The sequence below is a fragment of the Theobroma cacao genome, chromosome 3, assembly GCF_053813885.1.
Source record: "Theobroma cacao isolate CCN51 chromosome 3, ASM5381388v1, whole genome shotgun sequence".
NCBI classification, from domain to species: Eukaryota; Viridiplantae; Streptophyta; class Magnoliopsida; order Malvales; family Malvaceae; genus Theobroma; species Theobroma cacao.
The window spans coordinates 45,835,114-45,852,923 of NC_142641.1; the positions used below are offsets into that span (position 1 = coordinate 45,835,114).

A 17,810-nucleotide genomic window follows, 5' to 3' on the forward strand; every position below is an offset into this window, starting at 1 on the left:
TCATTGATAGGATGCTTAAGGCATATTCTTAAAATTCTTTTCTTTGGAAGTCTTTTGCTTAAGGTAGATCTTTGGACAAATTTTCATTCAGCGAGAAATAATTGTCACCTAAGATGGTGTTTCTTAAGGTGATGAAGTACCTGCTTCTAAAGATTTGCAAATTGCGTGTGAAGTTCATCTTATGTCTCTAATTGACTTGGCTTCAAAGCCAAAGGTATAAGACATTAAAGAGATTGAAACTATCAGTATCTTGTGCATAAAGTAAAGGAACCTTGCAATTGGAGACCACAAAAATCCACAACAAACAGCAAGAAAGACCATGTTCTTTGATATGAACTACTAGAAAGGATATACAGATTCTCTAAAGACTAATCTTTCCAATAAGATTGAAATTGAAACAAATAACAGCCTTTCCCCCAACTTTTCTCATGTTCCTCTCCTATACAGGCCCAACCTGAGACTGGTTAAAGAAATACAATGCAACGAAAAAGAATTTGATGACTAACACCTTTGCCAGATCGCCATCTTCAATATCAGCAGAACCAGTATGAATTCCACTAACCAGAGAAACAGCAGCAGCACATTGCATTTATTTTATGCTAGTCTGCACAGAAGTTGTGGCAACCCAAATGGCTACGAGAAGATTGAAGCCTGATGTACAAAGCAAGCTCAGCTATTAAAATACTATGATTTGGTTTTGCTCATAAGCGTAGGTGTGACAGAGACAACCCCTATGAGGAAAAGAGTGGCAATTGAGTTGAAGTCATAAAGATCCCCTACAGATTGTAACTCTCCAAGAGCTATTCCTGCCTGCAGAATGAACAAGCTTGCATTAATAAAGCATCAAGAATGGCATTAAAGTGGATATCCACCTAAAAGAGAATAGGCTAACTTAACATGCAACTTTTACATGAAAGTCAAAAGTAAAATACCCTGACAGTTATGTAAGCAGCAGGAATGAGTCCAATAATAGTTGCCATGAAGAAAATATGGTAAGGCACATCGACAATAGGTGAAGCAACATTAATGAATGTATTTGGCAAAGTTGGAGTAAGCCTTAGGAAAAGCATATAGTTCAACAGTCGCTCCCTTCTTTGAGCTACCTGCAAGCAAAAAAGTTCAAACTTATGCCATTTCTTAGCTCAATTTAAGCACAGATAGCTTCAATAAGGAATTGAAAATCACCTGGGCTTGGAAGAAGCTCAGCTTGTCAGGCCAGAGGGAAAAGACAAGGGGCCGCCCAATCAATTTTGACAGGAAATAGCAAGAAGAAGCACCAGCAGTGGCAGTGAACACAACAAGAGCTACACCTTTGAAGACTCCAAACAGGGCTCCAGCAAGCAATGACATGAAAACAGTTCCCGGAATCATGAAAGTTTGCATGAAAATGTAGACTACACAATACCCCACCAGGACTTGTACGGTGTAGTCACTTGTGTAGGTTTCAAGGTGATCTCTACATGATACATGGTATAAAAAAATCAAAGTAAAGCAAGAAAACACAAAAGACACCTCAAAGAGGAGAGCATACAAAGATTTTCAAGTCCAAAAATCGAAAGAAAATTTCTTCAATTGTGAACCCAGAAAGCACCAACAATCACTGCATGCTAGTACATGTCATCTCTTTAAACCAACTGCTTTTTTCACCAACATGGAAACATAACATGTGAGAAGTAGCATATGAAACTTTTTAAAAACTAAACAGAAGGAGAGAAGAAAAAGTGAATAAGCCATCCTCGCATAATTCGCATCAAACTTAGTCAGAATCACCAATTACAGATCCATAAGGTACAGGCATCTCAAGGTCAGGCAAAACAACATCAAAATCTGATTCTTTAATCACTAGTCAATAAATATTCTCCACACTGCTTTAGGGCCTTCCTAGTTACTAGGGACTTGACCACAAAAGTTGCACATACTGAATAATTCTCAAACAAGCCTTTTCTCCGCATTCAGTCACTAATTTATCTTTCTCATCTATCCACCCAGTACACCAATTCCTGGCAGACTTATCTACTTCTTAGCTTCATTTAGATCTCATGGCTCATCTTTCTTGGAAAAAGAAAAAGAAATTGGTCATTTTCTAAAGAACCCTTGATCAGAAACTCATAGATGAGCAGAAATACAATGCAATCTAATCCAAAATCACACCCATTTTTTGAATTCCAAAAAGGACAAGTTCATTCATCAATTGCCCCAAATTCATCACAATAAGGAACAAAAGTTTCCATTGGCTTGAAACAAGACAGATTCTATAACTTGTTAATTTACAGATTAAAAAAAACCATACAGAAATCAAAGATAGAAGAGAATTAACACATGAAAACAGAAATCAAAGCAAACTCAAGGGATTGAATGCAATCTCAAATAACACATTAGCCCCTCAAGTTTCCAAAAAGACAACCTTTTTTTTTTTTTGTTTATATTCATCACCAACAAAACACAGCAAAGTAACAAATCCAAATTTCCCATTTGGTTTTCCAAAATAAAAGGAAAAATGAATATTTTTTCCTAATTAACGAAAAAAGCCAACAAACCTAAGGATTTGAAGATCTTCAAGGCTCCTGGGTAATTTGAGGAAGCTATAATCAGATGCGGGCATGGTTAAATAAACGCCAACTAGCCCCAAAACAAACGCCATCACCACCGTGGAAGCCACCGTCACCTCCCAAAAGCTCAAAGGAAACCTGGGTTTGGATCCCTTCATCTCTTCTCTCCCTTCCATTTCTCCCCTTTGGGTTCCAAATTCCCTTCACTTTCTCTCCTCTTCTCTGCTCTTTATTACCTTTTTCGTTTTTTTTCCCCTTCAGAAAAAAACAGAGAGAAAAGAAAGACAGAGAGAAAGATAAAGAAACACAAATGGTTAGAAGGGAAAGAAGAATTAATTGCCTTTTGGGACACTTCTTCCCCGTTCTCGCCCCCTCCCTTTCTCTCTATTTCTTTCTTTTATCTCAAACTGTCTGAGACAAAGAAAACAGAGAACGAATATTCCCCGCTAAGAGCCTTCAATCCAGCGTCGTCGGTCGTCAGCTTCTCTTTTGTAGTAATTTCTTTTTTTTTTTTTTTAGTACATTTAATATTTTGTCGTTTCGTATTTTTTTTAGTGTACGGATTTCTTATAGGAGCTGAGATTTTGCCACGTCATAATTTAAAAAAATAAATCTAAACATACGTTGAGTGAGAACGCCGAAAAAGGCTAAATGGTTAAAGGCAATTAGATGATTAACAATGATTAAAATTGCGTAGTTGATCAATCAAATCCCGAAGTAAATTTGACGAAAATTTATCAAAAATTTATTTAATTTTAACAAAAAATTAACTATTAATATAATAATAAATTCAAAATTTTACATAAAAAATAATTATACAAAATCATAAATTAGATCAATAATTTGATTAAAAAATAAAAATTAAAATCTAAACGATATCGACTATCACTCCACCATTACCTTTGGTCCGCCCCTATTAATATTAATTGATGATTTCTATTCACATAACTTGCTAACACAAACATATGGCTTATTTCACATTAATTATAATATCATTTAAATTGTGAATAAAAAATATCAATTTATATTATATTTAATAATTATTAATATTTTGTTATAATTAAAAATAATACATATAGATAATTTGAAAATAATAAAAAACAATTACTTACTTAACTAAATAAATATAATCAAGGAATTTTCTTTTATACTTCACTTATAAAAAAGTATTGCTCTTTATCAAAATTAATTCTATTATTTTTACCATTCACAACGCGTTTTTTGTTCTAGCGATTAATATGTCAATTCTACTTTTCAATTAGACAATTACTTTTTTTTTTCATTTTTAAGTTATTTTGTCCTTTTCATTAACATGACATGGAAAAAGAACTACTTTAATACTTTTAATTAAAGCAAAATTTACTTTCTCACTTTTTTTTTTTCAGTTTTACCATAGTAAAGTAAAGAGATAAGAGATTATTATTATAAAAATAATAATAAGATTAAAATAGAAAAAGAATTTAGAAATACGAAGAGTATGACACATAGGCCACGATATGCACGTGAAAGAGTGGGAAATGGGCAAATTGCACAAACACAAAGAGACAATCATTGCCTTACGTCAACCAGACCGAGGCATGTGCTCGTCCCCGATGTTGGTCCGCGGCGCCCACCTGCCCGCCTCTCCTCTCTTTTGTTTTAGTTGTAGTGTTTTTTTTTTTTTACTAAACTGCCCCTTTGACCTTTCTTGCTCGGTTCAGTGGGACAGTGGTGGTGGTGGTGGGGGACCTCTGGCTATTGGCACTATAATCCATCAATTTATTTTATTTTATTTTGTTTTTTAGATATTATTTTATTTTAGTATTTTATCCTCTTTCATTTTTTCTATTTTTTAAAAAATAAAATAAAACTATTTTATATTAATTGTTTATAATTCTTTTTAATATAAAAAAGAAAAATTACAAAAATAAGAATATTAAGTATTTAAAAAATACCTGATAATTAAAAAATTCTTAACATATTTAGAAAAATTAAAATAATTTTTTTATATTTTATTATATTTAATCAAATACTTGTATTTTTATTTTAACTAAAATAAAGATTAACAATTGATGAGTTATAATTAATTAAAGTGTTTTTTATCATATTATGTTGTATGGTGTTAATATGACATGTCGACATATTATATTAGATAATGACGTGACATAAGAGTACGATCACATAATATTTTTAATTTTTATCATGTCAACGTCACGTAAGTATAAATTGATAATATGACATTTGAAGTAAGTATATTTAATCAATCCTTAATTATAATGATGTATTTACTTTAGAATAAAAACTAAATTAACTATAAAAAAATAATAAAAAAATTAAAATATTATGTAGAAAAAATCATGCATATCATAACAAAATGACCCATAACCTTTCCAATGGGTTCCAAACATTTTAAGCTTCTAGTCAACTAATATTTTATTTATTTATTTATTTATTTATTCATAGTATGTTTGTTGCTAGTTGCTTTCTAATTTGAAAGTTACATAAAGCAACTCTCTTGAAACATTATTGGAACTTTTATATTTATCCTTTTCTTTCTATTAGAACCTTTGATAATGACTTTTTCACCCCATTCATCCCCCAATAAAAATTGTAATGCATTTTTGTATGACTTTAAAATATTTTGTAAAATATTTTAATTCCATTTAATTTTTGTTCAAAAATATTGCTTCTTTTACCTCATTAAATATGTCTAGTGATGTTTAAACGCATACAAAGAAAAAATAAAAAACAAAAATTCAAATTTCAAATTGAAACCACGAGAATCGTATGCAAACAATAACGTCTTCATCGAACATTAAGAATTTAAGAAGCATCATAGCAATCCTCAGCAAAATGGCACGGTTATTGCATCCAATTTTCTTTATGGTCTCTAGTGAAACACCAAAATCACTGCGTGATTCACATTTTTTCTAATTTTTAACCATTCATGTCAATTCATTTTGAAAACGACATTTCGATAACTTCAATCCAAACCCGTGTCTTGCCCCTTCACACATGCAGTTAAGTAAGATACACTTACCACAACCTTTTCTTTTTTTAAATATGTCTTGGTTTGATTTGCCTTGGTTGGAGGGTGAGGTTTGCAATACTATTTTGGTTTTTCTTGGTAGGGAAGGTTTGTTGAATGTGTTGTCTCTCAAATATACCAATTATTGTCTTAGGCCTCCACATCAAGAAAAAAGTCATAGTACTTTGGCTTAGAAAATAAGAAAGCTAGTTTCTCTAATCTTTGCTTTTGTCAAACCTTTTGATACTTAGTTTACAAATTTTTACAATATTATAACTTAACAAATGCAATTTAAGGGTCTAGATGTCCTATACGTACAAGTAGAAGTCAAGAAAATAAATGAATAAAAAGTCAAATTCAAACACGAGCAAAATGTGTTTTTTTAAAGAATTTTTTTATAGTGAATTTTGTGTCAGTTACCGTAAAGTCTTTATATATATAAAGATCATTGATCTTTAAAAATCATATTTAAAAATCAAACATCATTGATCTTATCAAATTGTACCTAAAACATTTTTTGAATTAATGTAGATTATATTATCATAATTATATACATTAATTAATGGATGAAGATTTTTTTTTGAATAACAAATTAGGACTTAAGTGTCTTAGAGGAAGATATAGTCTTATGTATCACAGCATTCCCTTTAATCTCTAGTCCTTATCCTTTCTAGGAGATCATCTTTACAACTCTTGGTTTGATAATGTCAAAGTGGGGTTTTTTTTCATAACATTAATTATTATTGAATTTTACATAATTAAAACCAATTTCAGTCAAATATGGCAACTCATAGAAAATATTAGCCCTAGCTATAGTAACATATAAACACACACACATATATATATATACATAAAGGGCTATGAAAATTGAAATTCAATGAGATTTTCATACTTATCAAAATCCTTAAATGCTATTGATGGGTTTACTTAAAATTATATTGAAAGCCCATTTATTGGAAGGTTTTTTATATCATAAAGATCCATTTTTTGCATTCTTTTTAATGGGATATTTGTCATCGTGGTATTCCACTGGACAAGCCCTAATTTACAAATTTTACAATTAATTCACAAAATAGAAAACAGAAAAGAAAATACTAGCACCATGGATTATGGCCCAAAGATGTAATGCAGCAAATTGGGCTTGGTACATTCAAGAGTTTCGAAGGTCACTTTACATCACTAAGTGAAAAAAATTTATTTTTTATTATATTTGAAACTTTTTAAATTTTTACATAGATAAAGAAATTTATATTTTTTTATAATATTGACATAATAAGCGAAAAAACTTTTAAATTGAAAAAAAAAAAGAGAGAAGCTTAACGGGTCTATCCTGAGTTGACGGATCCATTTGTTATAGGGCCCAGCCTGAGTTATGACCAAGTTAACCCACCTCTACTTGGGCCTAAGACGAAAGTATGAACTCTGAAGTTGTGCCGAGTTCATTTTTGGATCATCTTTTCAAAATATAATTATTAAAACTGAAAGTTTTAAACTAGAGACTTTTTTCTTTAATGGTATAGCAACTACCATAAAATGGTTCTTTTGAAGCTTATTTAAAAAAAAAAAAAGGTCATTACTTTAGTCACTTTTCGTATATTATAAATTAGACAAGTCATTTATATTAAATACAAGTAAATAACAAATCAATAATTGAATTAAAATTGAATACCAAACTCCTTATACGATTACTTGTTTTTATTTTAAATTTGGCTTGTAAACATCTACACGATCCTTTGTTCATTTTCTAAATATTTATATTTCATAGAATAAATTGATCATAAAGTTTTTTTTAATAAAAAAACCTAATTAATTTTGACCCTATATTGACGGGACAATGAGATTACTTTCACTTCTATACGAAAAAAATGTGGGCGAGTGGAAGGTTCGGTTCAATATCATTAGAATATTCGAAAATCCTATTTACTTTATTTTTAATTGGTCCCTTAGTAATAGAATATTCGATAATCCTATCCACTTGATGATTTCTTTGTCAAATAAAACGAGCATCTATAGTCCACTTTGTGTCTAAATTAATCATTAAAATAATTTATTCTAAACAAATCACGAAACTTTTTCATCAAAAGATTGCTTTCCCCCACGGGCAATTCCTTTGAAAAGTATTTTTTTGACTAACGAATAATATTTTTTTAATTCCTATAAATAGAGACTTTCTTCTTTTTACTTTGTGAAAAGGAAAATTAATAAAATAAATAAAGAAAAGCATGCACAAAACAGCATTTTACATTTTGCTGTTGAAACTAAAACACGTGGTTCTAAAAGTAAAAGTTGTCACCACTGGAAGCCTAAAACCAAAAATAATATTAATAATATTAAAATCGAGATATTTCGATGATTGATTTTAGAATTTACATTTTAAAATATTAATAATAATTTTTATATAAATATATGTAATATACTATTGTTAATGGTTGATTTTTTTCTATTGGATTAAAAATTTTGAAAGCCAAAAATCAATCCAAATAATTGAACAAATCACTCGTCCTAATTGATTGACATCAAAATCGGAAAAATTAATAATTAATTTTAGTCAATTATTTTGATATACACGAATTAATGCTCACGTCTACCCCCCAATAATACAAAGATTTCTCTGTCGAGATAAACTGACCCACATGCCCCAACAAAACCCACTCAAATTGGCGGAGCATGGATTGGAAGCAAGTGGCTTGTGGGAAATGTGTGTGTCAATATGTGACCAGTAGATTTCATGTATCTACTTAAATTGAGATTGATAACAACACCTCAAATGGCAATAGAATCCATTTCTTTTTCTTATAATACTGTTAGTCTTGACTTTATGATTGTATTTTTGGGTACCATCTATAATTCCTAGGAGTGGAGGCACAAGAGAAACATTGGCCAGCTTTTAGACAAAAATGGTTCACTTTCAACTCCTTTTTTTCTCTTTTCCCCCATATTGTTTTGACATTAAAGGGAAGACAAGATAATGCACTTTTGAAAGACATTTCCGTGTGCCAAAAGGCCAAAAACAAGACTGGGTAGATTCTAGATCATGGTGGCATTGGTCGGTGCAAACCATATAGGAGTAGATAGAACAAATTAAGCTAATTACATCACTTGGGGTCAGCCTAAGGTGAGATTTAATTTTCCCATTTTTTTATATTTTACACATAATTTATTCCATTGGGAATCATAATTTAAAAGGTCATACAAGCACATGATTCCCATATCATGACTAAAGTCAATTAATTGAAAAAGAAAGGAGATAAAGGTGTTAGATTGTTGCAATTGTCAAACTAGTAGTACAATACTTTTGTCTGTTCAGTTGAATTCCTTGGTTGAATTGCTTAATACTGTCAACAGGAAAAAAGTTCTTCCTGTTGTTTAGCTTGTCCCATTTTATAACAAATAGAGTGTTAGTTCATAAGATAATAATTTCTAACAATCCATCCATGTGTTTTTTGACAATTTTTTTAGTAACTGAAGGATTTTATGAGACCAATCATGTATCGTTACGTGAAATTGATGATATAAAAAGATATAAAATTATTTTTTAAAATAATATTGAAACTTAAATATTGACTTTTTTTTTAAAAAAAATTTCGATTCCTCCTAACTTGCTTTGTGATACTTTTAAATAAGTTTTGAATTTTCAACTTTTTTTTTTCAAAATTGTTTAAAAAAGTTTGAAACATCACTGTATTTATAATGTTAAATAAGAGATTTTTAAGAAATTTTTTTAATTTTTTATAATTAATTTAATTTAATTAAAAATAAATAACAAATTTTATAGATGAATATTGATTCCCTTTAGTATAAATTTACAAATTATAAATAATATATTTTCCTTCTTTCCATTTTTCAATAAAGAAAATCATTTTACCAATGATGTCAAAAGAGAGAAAAAGAGAAACTCACCTGCTATCGACATCACCTATAAAAAAGTGTGCCAACTGTCATACAAGCACATGATTCCCATATGATGACGAAAGTCAATTAATTGAAAAAGAAAGGAGATAAAGGTGTTAGATTATTGCAATTGTCAAACTGGTAGTACAATACTTTTGTCTGTTCAGTTGAATTCCTTGGTTGAATTGCTTAACACTGTCAACAGGAAAAAAGTTCTTCCCGTTGTTTTAGCTTGTCCCATTTTATAACAAATAGAGTGTTAGTTCATAAGATAATAATTTCTAACAATCCATCCATGTGTTCTTTGATAATTTTTTTAGTAATTAAAGGATTTTATGCGATTAATCATGTATCGTTACGTGAAATTGATGACATAAAAAGATATAAAATTACTTTTTAAAAAAATATTGAAACTTAAATATTGACCTTTTTTTTTGAAAAAATTTCGATTCCTCCGAACTTGTTTTGTGAAACTTTTAAATAAGTTTTGAATTTTCAACTTTTTTTTCTTCAAAATTGTATAAAAAAGTTTGAAACATCACTGTATTTATAATGTTAAATAAGAGATTTTTAAGAAATTTTTTTAATTTTTTATAATTAATTTAATTTAATTAAAAATAAATAACAAAATTTATAGATGAATATTGATTCCCTTTAGTATAAATTTACAAATTATAAATAGTATATTTTTCTTCTTTTCATTTTCAAAAAAAAAAAAAAATCATTTTACCAATGATGTCAAAAGAGAGAAAAAGAGAAACTCACCTGCTATCGACATCACCTATAAAAAAGTGAGCCAACATGATAATTTTCCACGTGGCAATAAAAGAGAAATTCACATGTCACATCATGGAGGACAAATTCATAACTATATAATATATATATATATATATATATGCATCAATATCTAAATGTTGAAAAAGCTGAGAGTAAGCTTTTAGCCTTAATATTCCACACATTTCAAATTCCATTTGATAAGTTAAAGAAAAGAATACCATCTTTCAAAAAGAAGAAAATAAAAATTCAAGTCTTAAGTTGCTCCTCATCATTTCAATCAAACGTTGACCATCACTCAACTGTCACTTTGGCCCCCCAAATCACCACCGTCCATTACCCACACGCGTTCCCCTTTATTTGTGCGGCGCGAATCCGCATAATCACCTCAAAGAATATGCCACGTGTCTCACGAGAAGACTAACCGTGGTTTAGTTTATCACACGTTCCTTCGCTAACCCTAGTCGAAGGTATATATACCTTCCCCCAATCCCCTCCCGGATATGCACTTCATTTTCCCACCAGGCGATATTTTTTGTTTTCGATTTTTGCAACACTGTTAGGGAAAAAAACCGAAAAAGAAAAAAAAAATCCAAAAATTAAGATTTAAAAAGGAAAGCCGACCCTAAAAATTCCAAGGAATTGAGTCTTTTGATGAATCTTAATTTCGGTTTCTTTGGTTGCTTGCAAAATCTGAAATGCGAAGAAGCGAGCGTTTCGTTTTATGAATCAAGCAGTCAAATATTGAAGAGAAAGAAGTGGAAGGAGAGGATTTTATTCAAGTGAGGGGAGAAAGGAAAAGGAAAAGAAAGAAAGAAAGAAAGAAAAGTCTGTGGGCAATGGCGAGAGAGGAGAGAAGATTCGAGATTGGTTACGCGCTTGTACCCAAGAAAGAGAACAGTTTCATTCGAGAATCGTTGGTGAATCAGGCGAAATCTCGAGGAATCGATCTGGTAAAGATCGATAGGGGACGTCCTTTGGTCGAACAAGGGCGGTTCCATTGCGTGCTCCACAAGTTGTACGGTGAGGATTGGAGGAGCCAGCTTGAAGATTTCCGTTCAAGAAACCCTAATGCTGTGATTGTCGATTCTCCTGACGCTATCGAACGGCTGCACAACAGGATTTCGATGCTCCAGGTGGTGTCCGAACTCAAGATCGAGAATCAAAGCGAAACCTTTGGGATCCCTAAACAGATTGTGATTTACGATCAAGAAACCCTATTTGATAACCAAGCTTGGGAATTGCTTAAGTTTCCAGTGATTGCCAAGCCCTTGGTGGCTGATGGAAGCGCCAAATCACACAAAATGTCTCTGGTTTTTAACCACGATGGGTTGAACAAGCTTAAGCCCCCGATTGTTTTGCAAGAATTTGTTAATCATGGAGGGGTTATCTTTAAGGTTTACGTGGTCGGAGAATATGTGAAATGTGTTAAAAGGAAGTCGTTACCGGATGTTTCAGAGGAGAAGTTGAAGAGTTTAGAAGGGTCTTTATCATTTTCTCAAGTTTCCAATTTGGCTACTCATGAGAAAAGTGATGATAAGTACTATAAAAAGATGCATTTGGAGGACACTGAATTGCCGCCGCAGAGTTTCATGACGGATATTGCTAGGGGTTTAAGAAGGGCAATGAAATTGAATTTGTTTAATTTTGATGTGATAAGAGATACCCGATTTGGAAACCGCTATCTTATAATTGACATTAACTATTTTCCGGGTTATGCAAAAATGCCGGGGTATGAAACAGTTTTGACTGATTTCTTTTGTGATATAGTGAATAGGAAAGAAAGGGATGTGGTGGTGGAGAGGGGTTTGGCTGTGGAGTGTAGCCAGGAGAAGGTGGCAGGAACTGATGGAAGGTCGGTGCTGAGTTGTGAGGAAGAAGTAAGGAAAACCGTGACCAATTCTTGCTGTAGTGATGGGGAAGACAAGGAGAACTCTATTCAAGTTTGACCAAAAATTTGTAGGGAAATTGATGCAAAAGGTGTAGCTTGGTTCATTTCCATGGTCGGTCGTTTTGGGAGGGTTGCTGCAATTGTATAAGGATTTGGACCCTGGTGCTGGCTTGTGGAGGCGAAGCGTGTTGCACATTTTCCATTTTTAGACATCAGTTCGTACAGTGCTGAAATAAGTAGGTTGGGTACTTTTGAGTTTAGTTGTAGCCTCTTGACAACAATTACATGGTGTTCAGTGTTAATCATGTATATTCTGTCACCGTTGCTCTGGAGATAGGTACTTCTCAAAATACTTTGATGTTTTAGGGAATTTAAGTTGTACTTTGAGGCTTTTAAGTGTTCTAGTTTTTCACCTTTTAGTCAGTGGAATTTGCCATTTATAGTTTCATTCTAATTTTCTTGTTTTTGCCAATGATAGTTTGATTCCAATTTTTCTTGCTTTTTATGTGCATTGATTAAATTGATGTGCTTCTTTAAATGCTTGATCGAATTTTGTTTTATGCAGAATTGATTGCTGTAGCTCCATTAGGGTTTTGTTTTTTGAAATAATGAAGTTGGTAGTCCGTCATCTAAATCCTGCCAAAAATGTTTGTAGGAACGAATGCTATGTATTTCCCTTTTCAGTTTAGATGCCTAGGTTGCTAACTTGATGTATAAACTGGACAAATAATTAACAGAATGACAATGTTTTGGCAAACTCTGAAATTTAGCTTCAGGAGATAGTTCATATTTCCTTCTAGGTTTTGTGGGTAATCGGTGTATTAATGCGGTTGTCGAATATTAGGTATGGTATGTTGGTAACATGATCTGTTTTAAATAGGGGTTCCCTCTTTTTTCCTCCCTTCAAGATTAATTTTGGTAAGTACTTCCAGTTTGCATCCTAAGTTGCAAACAAAGCTACGAGTTTTTTAAATGGAGCTAAACTTATCAATTTCTTTCTTTTTAATCTTTCGGTTGATGAATTATTTATGGCATTGAATGCCAGGTGATGTGTTGATATCCACTTGTTAGATTGACTGCAGATTACTGTTAATGATTGATTGAGAATTGGGTAGGAGGAAGATTTTTGATTCATTTTAGGGTTACATTTTCGATGATTTGTCTGGCTACTGACATGGAATATGGGTTCGTGAATATCTTTTTTGCATGGGCTGATATTTCAACAAGGATGTGGGAAACTTGAACTCTGTTGACACGTAAACCTTGTACAAAACTGTGCTGGTTTTACATAACTATATTCTTGTTTGTCCTGTCCATGCATCCTGGTTTTGCGGCATTTACCATATCTGATAATGTTTTCCAAAAGCTTCTACTGCTGTCGTAACCGACAAATTTGCACAGTATTAGATTCCAAACCCTTAGCACTTGTTCTGTACTCATAACGCCTTTTTTAACAGTTTATGCTTTGACCGTTATTGGTCATGGTCAAAGCTTTAGGATTATACTTTTAATTAGTTGGTTCCAGCGACAAGTGTCGACTAGGGATATATGAACATTGTTGTTGTGTGGCTTGACATTGTTTTTCGACAAGAATGCTGGAACTGCTCTGGTTTTGCATATCTATATTTCCTTGTGTCATTCAATCCTATTGTTGTGCTCTTTATGGCTGTTGGATGAGACAACTTGTGATGTTTTATATCTGCATCTCATGCCAATTGTTTGGATTCCTCTGAATGGTTTTGTTCACTGTTATGCATATTTGTTAAAGGTTTTACTGCCTCATGCGTGTATACTCAATAGTTAAAGGTTTATTCCTTTCCAGATTTGCTTCCTTTTACATGTAACTGTTGAGTCTTTACTTGTCTATGCAAATCAGTTTCTGTCTCAAGCAGTAAATGTCAATCCATTTTATTACTTCCAAAAGAACTTTCTAAAGCTTTTGTTTTCTTGAATACGCAATATTGTTTCTTTCCAGTCAGTCAAATTCATGTCATGATTCTATGACCTAACCTCATCTTGGCTACACCATTTCCATTGATAATCTACTCCATTTCCTTCTTCGGTTAGCATAGACCATAACAAAAGCATGAGCAAGATCATGCTTCTGGATATTGAAATGGAAGAACAAATACACAAAATCTGCATTTTGAAGAAGTTTGTCTCTTAGCTTTGTTGTTTATCTTTTCAACTATGAGTGTCATGAATTGGAGTGTTTGTGGTGATGCCTCCTGATTGCTTCTCTGATCCATGTTGGAAGTGCAAGTGAATTTTTTTTCATGGTGTTGTTGCCTTGCCAGTAGCTTTAATCCTTTTGCTGTGTTTATGAATAATAGGCTTTCGATACAAGTAACCTGTTCTAATGATCAGCGGTCAATGATTTAACAGTCTTGCGCTTTTATATGGTTTACATTTCGGCCATTCATTGAACATTCCATAGTTATCTCTGCTTAGTAGTCGATTAGTATGTGTGTGTATCAGCAATCTATTTCTTTATATGTTTCTGGAGTTTGAGGGAGGATTTGAATTCTTCTTTTAAGTTGCTTTCATTTTCCTTTATCCTTTTGTATATGTTTTCATGAAGGTTAGATTCAGGTCATAAAAAATGCGCAGGAAGGGAATAGAGATGCACTTAGTTTGTGTTGTGAACCCTTGGTGCTTAATTTAGGGTTTTTTTTCCAGATTACATCTCAGTTTGTGTTGAGTATGTTCAGGTAGATAATCTCTATTGACACCACCTTAGTTCTTTGTGTTGCTGTAAATTTGGTTGGCCTGTCTCTGAATGTTATTGATTAAAGTGGAGATCCTAATCACTTGGCAATAGTTACTGGAAATTTATTTCTTGTGTTTGTTCTTTCCTTTGTCATGTTATTATTACATTTATTATTTCTTGGGTTACATGAGAAAAAAAACAAAAGAAGAAAACCCAAGAAACCTTCCTTCATGTTATGGGGAGAAAGAGACAGCCCAAGCATCTGCCAAAAGCAGAGAGGATAAGGAAAGGAAGGAGGAAGCCAATGTAGTACCTCAAAATCAACATCAAGGATACAGCCAGCTTTAGCAACATGATCAGCTTAATCATTCCCCCTCTGTCCACTCTGTATTTCTTTGGACTGTTCAGAATCCAAAGACTAACACAATTTCATAAAATTGAAAAGCATGGGCACAAAAATTGAAGCCCATTTGAAAAAAAGGCTGGTAGGCCTAATTGAACTGGTTTGGGTGTTCTACTTGAAGCATACCCACCAACCTTGTTCAATTGCAGCCCAAAAGCTTAATTCTGATATCTGTTTACCCTTTTTTTGGGGGATTGAAGAAATCTGTTATCTAATTTTCCAGCAAAAATCAGGCAAAATTTGCAAATTCCTGCACAAAAAAGAGTAGTAAAAGTTTGCAAAATTGAACTCAAAGTTAGGGTAGGGGGTGGTTTTGGTTGGTGATGGTTTTTGCGACAGTCAATGGCTTATATGGAACGGAAACAATCTCACCTAAAGGGCAACATTGATTGAACTAATATTCTGACTTTTAGTGACTAAAAACAAAGACTAACATCCACGGGGGAATTGTTAATCCTATTTTTCTTTATTTATTAATCATACTGATGAAACAGTAGAAGACCCAAGGGTGTGGAAAAAGGCTGTGACATTGTTGAATTTGACATATACCCTATGGTTGAATTTCGTTTAATTTATTAATGAAATCTTATATTTAATTTGATCAAACGAATATGATATTAAATCGAGATCTTATTTATTTAAAATTTATATGATGGTATACAACTTTTGTCAGGTACAATCTACTATACTTTTTGATATGTTAACATTCATATGTAATATTTGAGCAATTTTGGGTAATTTCAGTTTCCAAATTTTTCTTCCTAAAACTTTTCCCTTCCTTATGTTATTTATCATACATTATTTTACATGCAAAATCTCAACATATCGTTTTTAATTATCTCTACAATTTGCATGAATTTAAGAGCGAAATTTGCCAAAATAATTCCATGATTTTTGATCCTGGGATTGATTGCTTCCTAAAAATATTCTCATCATCTTGATTTCTTTGTGCCATATAGAATAAACATAGCGCTGATGGAGTAATTAGAAATGGAAATACACATCAAACATTTTTCAATACAATGAAACATTAACTCAAAAATTTATTATTGATTGCAAACAGTTTAAACTTTAATATATAAAACCAACAAAAGAATCTCAAAGCCTATGCGTATTCATGAACCCTTGAAGCTGTCTTTACAATTTGCACATATAGGTAGCTCAATCAAGCTTCCTAAATGAATAAAATAAATGGAAAAATCTTGAAAATAAAATAAAGAGTACAAAATCAAGTATACTTTTTCTCTGCATCAAGTTGATGATATGAACCATGCCGAAAGGTGCTCTACCATGAGATAGGTGATGAGGATGATGAAGTGAATCTGCAAAAGCAATAACAAGGAAAAAAAACAAAACTGTTAACAATTCATATTAACAGAGACGAACAAAGAAATGAAATGAATGAAAGAATCCAATAAGAGATCACCTACTCTAGGATTTCTTTCCAGTAGGAGCCATCGCCTTCATCTTCCATAATTAGCTTCTCCCGAGCCTCAAAGTCATAGATAGTGGAGTCTGGAGCTGTGGCGGTCTTGTTTTCCATCTGGGTAATTGGTGAAGTCTCAGGAGATCCAGAAACCAACTCAGGTAGTGGATTTTCTGTTTGTTCAAAGGAGTTGCTGAAACTCTGATTGTTCATGTCAAGACTTTCATAGTTAACTCCACCTTGGAAATATGCCCATGGGTTTTCTGCAGCCTCGTATTCACTTGATGCTTGAGGGATTGCACCACCGTTGTTTTGAATATTCTGAGTTTGTGGGGTTTGTTCTTTAGCAGAAAGGGTGCTTGTTCCATTGAGTAGGCCTTCAAATGAGTAAGGATTTTGGGATCCAGGGAAACCAGCAGCACTCTCAACATTTGCAAGTTTGTTCGTGTTAATGATTTGCATTAGGTTTTGCAATAGTTGGGCTTTGGCTAGTTGAGCGGCATCAGCCTGTAGTTTAAAAGCATTGTCCCAAGGGTTCATCAAGTTGCCTAATTGTGCGGCACATAGCAACTGGGAAAGATTTAAAAGATGATCGAGATCAGTTCTTGGCTTGTGGGTGTGAGGGTCAATCCCCATGTTCAGGAGCTTCTTCCTAATGTGGGTGTTCCAAAAGTTCTTAATCTCATTATCTGTTCGTCCTGGAAGATGGGTAGCAATTCTAGACCACCTGCAAAAAAGAAGGTAAATCAAAGATGTTAGATGTCTTTTCTAACTCCAAGCATATCTTTTAAGAAAACCAAGCATGAGAAAAACAAATTTACTTGTTTCCAAGAACCGAATGGAGGTTAATGATAACTCTCTCTTCTTCTTCAGTGAATTTTCCTCTCTTGATATCAGGCCTCAGATAATTAGTCCACCTTAGTCTGCAACTTTTACCACATCTGTTCAACCCTGCAAGCTTTGGAAAAGTCCTCCAACTCCCAAGGCCATTTTTGTTAATGTAATCAACCAGCTTCTGATCTTCCTCTGGAGTCCACGGCCCCTTTTTCAGATTGGCATCCTCTGCGCAGCACGGAGACCTACCCATTGCACTGATGAGAAACTAACAATTAACCAGGAAAGAATCAGATATCAAAATTGAGATGGAAGAATGGGGGAA

General features: G+C 32.7%; 3 protein-coding genes across 4 annotated transcripts; 1 reads left to right on the forward strand and 2 right to left on the reverse strand.

The window, feature by feature from the left end:
- Positions 1-250: 250 nt before the first annotated feature.
- Positions 251-3,018, reverse strand: LOC18606780 (SNARE associated Golgi protein family). The gene is made up of 4 exons (XM_007040573.3): positions 2,538-3,018; positions 1,186-1,456; positions 933-1,103; positions 251-810 (listed from the first exon to the last, which is right to left on the reverse strand). Exons 1-4 carry the CDS (start codon positions 2,723-2,725, stop codon positions 685-687), a joined length of 756 nt encoding a protein of 251 aa, XP_007040635.1. The 5' UTR covers positions 2,726-3,018; the 3' UTR covers positions 251-684.
- A 7,712-nt stretch (positions 3,019-10,730) lies between these two features.
- On the forward strand, positions 10,731-12,584 carry LOC18606781 (inositol-tetrakisphosphate 1-kinase 1-like). The gene has a single exon (XM_007040574.3). It carries the CDS (start codon positions 11,061-11,063, stop codon positions 12,168-12,170), a length of 1,110 nt encoding a protein of 369 aa, XP_007040636.3. The 5' UTR covers positions 10,731-11,060; the 3' UTR covers positions 12,171-12,584.
- Positions 12,585-16,295: 3,711 nt separating this feature from the next.
- Positions 16,296-17,747, reverse strand: LOC18606782 (transcription factor MYB39-like). Of its 2 annotated transcripts, XM_088804360.1 has the most exons (4): positions 17,473-17,747; positions 17,074-17,378; positions 16,656-16,992; positions 16,296-16,547 (listed from the first exon to the last, which is right to left on the reverse strand). In XM_088804360.1, exons 1-4 carry the CDS (start codon positions 17,736-17,738, stop codon positions 16,511-16,513), a joined length of 945 nt encoding a protein of 314 aa, XP_088660486.1. In that variant the 5' UTR covers positions 17,739-17,747; the 3' UTR covers positions 16,296-16,510. The 2 variants fall into 2 exon arrangements, with proteins under 2 accessions (XP_088660486.1, XP_017974072.2); XM_018118583.2 differs by having other exon boundaries at positions 16,656-17,378.
- Between the last annotated feature and the right edge of the window lie 63 nt (positions 17,748-17,810).